Genomic DNA, 7,252 nt, shown 5'->3' on the forward strand with positions numbered 1-7,252 from the left:
CCTACATCATGTTCAACCGAGGTGCTGGAGAGTGTCAATCGAAATCAATGACAACCAAACTCTGATTTGCACGATAATTGTTTAATATATGAACATTTTATTTCTTATCTTTCATTATAATATTGATCACATCTTCCTTTAAGGGGAAAATCTAATCCTCACTGAGAGAGACACGGCGATTTTTGTCTGTAACATCTTTACGATTGCGGGGTCGTTGCGCAGCCCAGCATCAATCGCCCATTATTAAATTGGGGTGGGGGAATAGGTCAGGGGAGAGACCGCCGCTGATTCGTTGTGCATCGTTATTTGAAGATGCGTACGAGGCGAGTGATGGGGTAGATCAGCGCCATCCCAAGCTGCTCTCGGAATTTTGTCTGCGCCAAGGCGTAAACGCCGGTATTTGTACAGCAGCTGAGGTGTTGCAGGACGAAGCCCGTCCTCTGCACGATCTCAGGTGGGACCTTGTTCCGATAGCCTAACCAGTACACCCGGTTCCATATGGAATGCACCATGAAGGCGAGCCATAGCAAAATGAAATTGCCCGAGACAGCAAGCAATAGGATGATGGATTTTCTGCGGCTATCCATCCCAGGATCTTTGGGGGTCTCTCCATTGCTGGGACCCCTGAGCCTCCGACGAGCTCTGTTAGCTATAATGATGTGCCGGACGGTGAAGACATTGAACAGCATAACCAGAAAAAATGGAGCCACCGGGGTAATCAGATAGTGAATGAACTCAACTGCTGCCCAGATTGATGATTCCAGGACACCGGGCCTCTCCCTGCAGATAAAGGGGTCATTGTGGAAATTATACTCGCCGGTGAGCATGAAGAACCAGAAGATGTTCTTTAAACAGCTCACTAGGACCACTGTCAACAGAACGACGGCCGCGATTCTCTCGGTGCAATATTTCAATTTCAGCTTCTGGCTACAAATTGCTACAGTTCGGTCGAAGGTGAACGCGACGGTGAACCAAACGGAACAGTCCGCGTTTGCGAAAAGCAGGACGGCGTGGAAATTACACACGGGAACGCTCCATAGGAAACTGAACTGATCCCGATAAGTCATTGGGATGTGCCTCCACACCAGGTCGAGCATAATGATGACCAAATCTGCGGCCGCCATGGCCACCAGGTAGCGAGTGACACACTTGGAGAGACCGCACTTGCCCCGCGAGAGGATGACAATTGCCACTGAATTCACTGTGAAGGGGGTGGGGGAATAAACAGGGTGTTACACAGCGGTCGAGGAGCAGAGTTAGCAGTTTTACCGATAATTGAGTTAGTACAACGTCTATATATTGTATGATTTACCAATGTCTTTCATTGTTTAGAGATGTAGCAACACAATAAGAATGAATGAATGAATGAATGAATGAATGAATGAATGAATGGATGAATGAATGAATGAATAAATGAATAAATGAATGAATGGATGAATAAATGAATGAATGAATGAATGAATGGATGAATGAATGAATGAATGAATAAGTTGATTGGCCAAGTATCTACACATTCAATGAACGTGCCTTGGCTCCGCTCGCAAGTAACAACACGAAGAGACAGTAAACAATTAGGAATAAAGCATAAAACAGTAAAACATTAAGAATGCAACAGTGCGGTTTAAACATGTGAGTGAAATAAACCGGAGCAAAAAGAGACCACTGACTTCTGGTTATTGAGTAGAGCTACTACTCGCGGAAAAAAACCTGTTTTAATGTTTGGCTGTTGCTGCTTTGACAGTCCGGAGTCGCCTTCCAGTCGCCTTTTCGAAGGAAATCACTTTGATTGTAGGATGTGTAGTACATTCGCCGATGGCGGAAAGATGGACAGACTAGATGTCATTAGAAAGATATGGAGGCGACAAACGAGTGGATTAATTGAGTGGACAAAGATCTGGAAAGTTGTATACATTTGGGGAAATGTGTCTAATATGTCAGGGAAGAAAAGAAACAACGAAAGACGCAAAATATCTTGGTATAGGGAGACTTCAGAAGCCTGAGGTGCAGAGGGAACTGGGAGTCATAGTGCTGGTTCATGGTGTACAGGAAAAGCCATTATTTAAGATACAGTGTTAGGGAGGTTCTGCTCCAGTTACGGAGGGCATTGGCCGGACTACATCTGGAGTATTGTACACCGTATTATTTTCCTTCTTTAAGAAAGGACGTTAAATCCATTGCAAACAGTTTAGAGAAGGTTCACCAGACTGTTTTTTTGGAATGGCAAATTGCCAGGAGGAAATGCTGGATAAACTCGGATTGTATCCACTAGAACTTGGATGAAAGAAAGGGTGGGGACGTTCAATATTCTAATGGTTCGAGGGAGGGAGGATTGGAGAAGATCTGGGTCGTATGTCCCTAATTCTATTTTGTTTTTCACCGTTTAAAACTAGTGGTTCACCTATTTAAGCCAGAACTGAAAAATAAAGATTTCTCAGAGATACGATTCTTTCGAGCTTTCTTCTACAAAGAGTAGTGGTGGGGGAGTCCTTAAATATATTTCAAGCAGAGTTGATCAGAGCAAACGTCTATTGCGCTGGTTGGGAGTGTACAGAGGAGATTAACATTAGATCTTAATGACAAAGCTGGTTTGAGGGACTGCGTTCCCTATCCTTGCTCCCGATATGTCTGTTCTGCGACTTTAATTCAAATTTACACTGCCTCGAGTTTTATTCTGCTTCCCAGCCTATGGCCACCTTATCGCAAATACAGATTGCTCACCTTAGCATACCCCACAAGTCTGCACTGTAGTAATATCATTTCTGAGAGCGGAGCCAGAACGGCAACCAGTAGTCAAATTGTGGTCTAACACGGTCCAACATTACAGTCCTGCTCGTATACTCTATTTCAGAAAAAAGAAAAAGCGTCCCGTCTGCCCTTTTAATCCCAACATAGAAATGACCTTTAAGGGTCTACAGACTTACACTCCGTGATGATTTATTCTCACGCGCCACCCAACACCTTCTAATGTAGCGGGACGCTATAATGTATAGGCTTGTATACACTGGAATTTAGAAGGATGAGAGGGGATCTTATCGAAACGTATAAGATTATTAAGGGGTTGGACACGTTAGAGGCAGGAAACATGTTCCCAATGTTGGTGGAGTCCAGAACAAGGGCCACAGTTTAAGAATAAGAGGAAGGCCATTTAGTGCTAAGAAAAGGAAAAACATTTTCAGTCAGAGAGTTGTGAATCTGTGGAATTCTCTGCCTCAGAAGGCAGTGGAGGCCAATTATCTGAATGCATTCAAGAGAGAGCTGGATAGAGCTCTAAAGGATAGCGGTGTCAGGGGGCATGGGGAGAAGGCAGGAACTGGGTACTGATTGAGAATGATCAGCCATGATCACATTGAATGGCGGTGCTGGCTCGAAGGGCCGAATGACCTCCTCCTGCACCTATTGTCCATTGTCTATTGGGACAGGCAGCATCTCTGGAGAAAAGGAATGGGTGACCTTTCGGGTCGAGACTCTTCTGAAGACGAGTTACTCCAGCATTTTGTGTCTACCTTCGATTTAAACCAACACCTGCAGTTCTTTCATACTGCTTCTAATGCATTGTCTATTCACTGGCTTGTTGCACCTTTCGTTAATTTACGCATCGCTGGATTAAACGCCATTTGTTACTTTATCGCTCATGTCTCTGTCTCCATGTCCCCTCAGTCTCCTCACTGGAACCACTCTGGAAATTTCTGTACCCGGTTACAAACTTATGTATCACCCCCCTCCTCTCCCCCCCCCCCCAAACACATAACTGTAATTCACTGCTAGCAACAATAAATAGCGAGAGACTGACCGCGCGGAACCCCATTGGTAACAGTCCCAGAAAGAAAAACACCCCTTTACCGTTCCCCTCTACATCCTTTCACGGAGCCCAATTTGGGTCCGATTTGCTGCTCTGGCTCTGGTCCCATTGGGTTTTTACTTTCTTCACAAACCTGCCACGTAGGACCTTGTCTTACTGTCTCACCGAAATTCATATATAACGCCATCAAACCTACCATCTTCACCGTCCTCACGAAAACAAAAATCGATCATTATTTCCTCTGAGTCGTTCCCAATGAAGAGTTTCATTGATTGTTTCCAACAATTAGCCCGCAGTAACACGGTCTCGGCAAGTAGTTCATATCATATCATATCATATATATACAGCGCGGAAACAGGCCCTTTCGGCCCACCAAGTCCGCGCCGCCCAGCGATCCCCGCACATTAACACTATCCTACAAACACTAGGGACAATTATTTTTTTACATTTACCCAGTCAAATTAACCTACATACCCGTACGTCTTTGGAGTGTGGGAGGAAACCGAAGATCTCGGAGAAAACCCACGCAGGTCACGGGGAGAACGTACAAACTCCTTACAGTACAGCACCCGTAGTCAGGATCGAACCTGAGTCTCCGGCGCTGCATTCGCTGTAAAGCAGCAACTCTACCGCTGCGCTACCGTGCCGCCTTTGTATTGGCAAAAAACAACTTGTCGACTAGAGTAGTGATATGTAAAACCGTGTTTATGAGGTCTGCTGAGAAATGGGAGATTTACTTACCAGGCACAGTAAAAATGGCAAGGAGGGGGAAATAAATGGGTTGAATACCCCTGAGAGCCAAAACGACCCGTTCTTCCAAGGTGAGCACATCATAATTGGTAAAAAGATACTCAAATGCCCAGAAGACATTGGTTTCCAATGTTGAAATATTGGCGACTAGCGGTCCCGCATCCCGACCGATTGATGTAGCATTTCGGTCGACCACTCCCACCTTCCGACCAGTCGAAGTAGCAGTTCCCAGATCGCGACCCATTGTGGTAACATTCCACATCGGTGTTCCCATAGAGTGGTCCCGCCTCTCCCTCATATGCCGGCGCCGCACACTATGCGTTTACTGGCAATTTGAATATCTGGGAGAGAGAATCACCCTTTATTAGGAAAAGCAGCAAACTCTCCCATGACAGAAACAGTCCCCGGAGAGTGGGCTAATTACAATCGTCGAACAAACAAATTCATTTAACTCTTTTGAGCTTGACGCTTGTCTGAAGTTGGACATTAATAGCATTGGACGTGTAAAGGTTACCAAAGAGGAAGAACGGTGGAAAGATGGTGCAGGTAGAAATTGGTAAAAACCTCAGATGCATAGGAACCTGCAGGCCTACATAATATCCAAACTAACAGAACCGTCAGACGAAGAGATCTCAAACTAAAAGATTCAAAATAAACGGAGACAGTAAACCAGCAGAGATCTCAGACTCTCAGATTAAGAGGCGCCAAACTGATAGCGACCCTCAAACCTAAAACAAAATCCTCAAAATAGAGACAAAACTATTAGGGAACTTCAAACGAATGGGAATCCCAATCTAGCAGAGACACTCAAGCTAATAGAGACCCTCAAACGGGTGGAATCTCCAAACTAATATGTGACTGAATTAACGAACAGAGTCGTCCAAATTAATAAAAACACCAACACTATACAGACCTATTTGCGATACTCAAATTAAGGCCACAGATTATAAGACCCAAAATGAACAGACCTTCAAACTAATGGAATCCTGCCAATTGGTGGAGTCCATCAAATAAATGGAAGCCCTCGAAAAATTAAAGACCCAAACTAGTGGATGCCCTTAGGCTTGTGAAGACAACAAACTAATAGAAACCCACAGTATAGATGACAACCTAGAAGAGACCTTCGTAGAAGCCATCGCAGCAATAGAGACCCGCAAGCTATTGGAGATCCAAAGCTGAGCAGAGACCCTCAATTGAGACAGACTCTCAAAACTCAAAACTCCAAAACTAAGACCCTCTCAGACTCAGATCTTCAATAAATAGCGATGACAAACGAGTAGAGAGGCTCCAAAAAATGTACATACGAAAACTAATAGTAACTCGACTAAATGGAGACCCAGGTTGAAAGGAACACTCAAATAAAAAGAGCCTCCTTAAACTAAAAGAGGCAACTCAATTTAAATGAGACCCCAAACTAATATTCATGCGAAACTAACGAAGATGCTCAAATTAATAGTGAGGTAATACCAATGGAACCCTCAAACTAAGGGACATGGTAAACCAATAGATAAATCCTACGCATAGCTTCACCCAAACTAAAGAGATACCCAGCCAAATAGAGACACAGAAAATCATTAGTGATGATAAACCATTGGAACTGAGACTCTCAAAGTATTAATGATGCCAAACCAGTGGTGATCCTCAATCGAATAGATACTTCCAGCTATCAGGAAACCCACCTTAATAGATTCCTGAAACTGACAGGCTCTGAAACTGAAGGAGAACCTGAAGCCAAAGGGACCCTGCAACTAATAGAAGCCACATCTGCTAAAATCGCCCAAATTATTAGTGACCTCCAATTTAATGGAAATTCCAAAGTTTATAGCATAAACCAATAGAGAACTTGAAAATGGTGAGGACACCGAAGTATTAGAGATCACTAAACAAACGAGACGTCCAAATAGATACACACCACAACAGACCAAAGCCAGCAAGTACTTTCAAAATAATAGCTGTATCAAACTATTAGAGACATATAAACTAATAATCTCTTTAGCTAATAAAGACCCTAAACTTACTGAGATTCCAGGTTTCCTAGAGACCGTGAAACTATAAAGAATCATCAAACTAAATAGAGACCACATTCGAACAACCACGCGCTCATTTCAGTTTTAACGTTAGAAAAAAACAGACTAACAAGAGACCCTCAAAGTAACAGAAACTCCCAAATTAATACAAACACACAATGGAGACCAACAAAGTAATACAGACCGACAAACGTATGGTGATGCTAGTACATATTGCCACCTAAACGGATAGAGATCAGTAAAGTAATAGAGATCTGCAAACGAATTATTATGGCACACTAATGGAGGCAAACTAATCGCAAACTAATATAGACTCCAGATACAAAAAAACAACAAACGAATGAAGATACTCAAATCAATATAGACCGTAAATTAATAGAACTCTCAAACTAATATAGACCCCGCGACTAATGAGAATACTGAAACGTAAAACGACCTTCAAATTAACAGAAACCCCGAGCAATCCAGATCAATTACTAATGTGAAACTAATATGGATGCTGTGATAAATGGAAATGTTCAAAACAGTAAAGTGATCTAAGATTTCTCAATTACTTAATTCCACTGACACTTCCTTATTCACATTACACTTTAACGTGCCTCTGTGTGTCAGGGTCCCTCATTTGTCCTCATTAGTCTTTCTCTTTTTTCATGAATATAGAAGCTCGAATAATTGT

The 7,252-nt window shown here is 43.1% G+C and overlaps 1 protein-coding gene across 1 annotated transcript; it reads right to left on the minus strand.

The window, feature by feature from the left end:
* Window positions 1–302: 302 nt before the first annotated feature.
* On the minus strand, window positions 303–4,793 carry LOC144605211 (putative G-protein coupled receptor 139). Its single transcript, XM_078420309.1, has 2 exons — window positions 4,541–4,793; window positions 303–1,201 (listed from the first exon to the last, which is right to left on the minus strand). Exons 1-2 carry the CDS (start codon window positions 4,791–4,793, stop codon window positions 303–305), a joined length of 1,152 nt encoding a protein of 383 aa, XP_078276435.1.
* Between the last annotated feature and the right edge of the window lie 2,459 nt (window positions 4,794–7,252).

This window comes from Rhinoraja longicauda, chromosome 24 (genome assembly GCF_053455715.1).
Source record: "Rhinoraja longicauda isolate Sanriku21f chromosome 24, sRhiLon1.1, whole genome shotgun sequence".
In the NCBI taxonomy this organism is placed as follows: domain Eukaryota; kingdom Metazoa; phylum Chordata; class Chondrichthyes; order Rajiformes; family Arhynchobatidae; genus Rhinoraja; species Rhinoraja longicauda.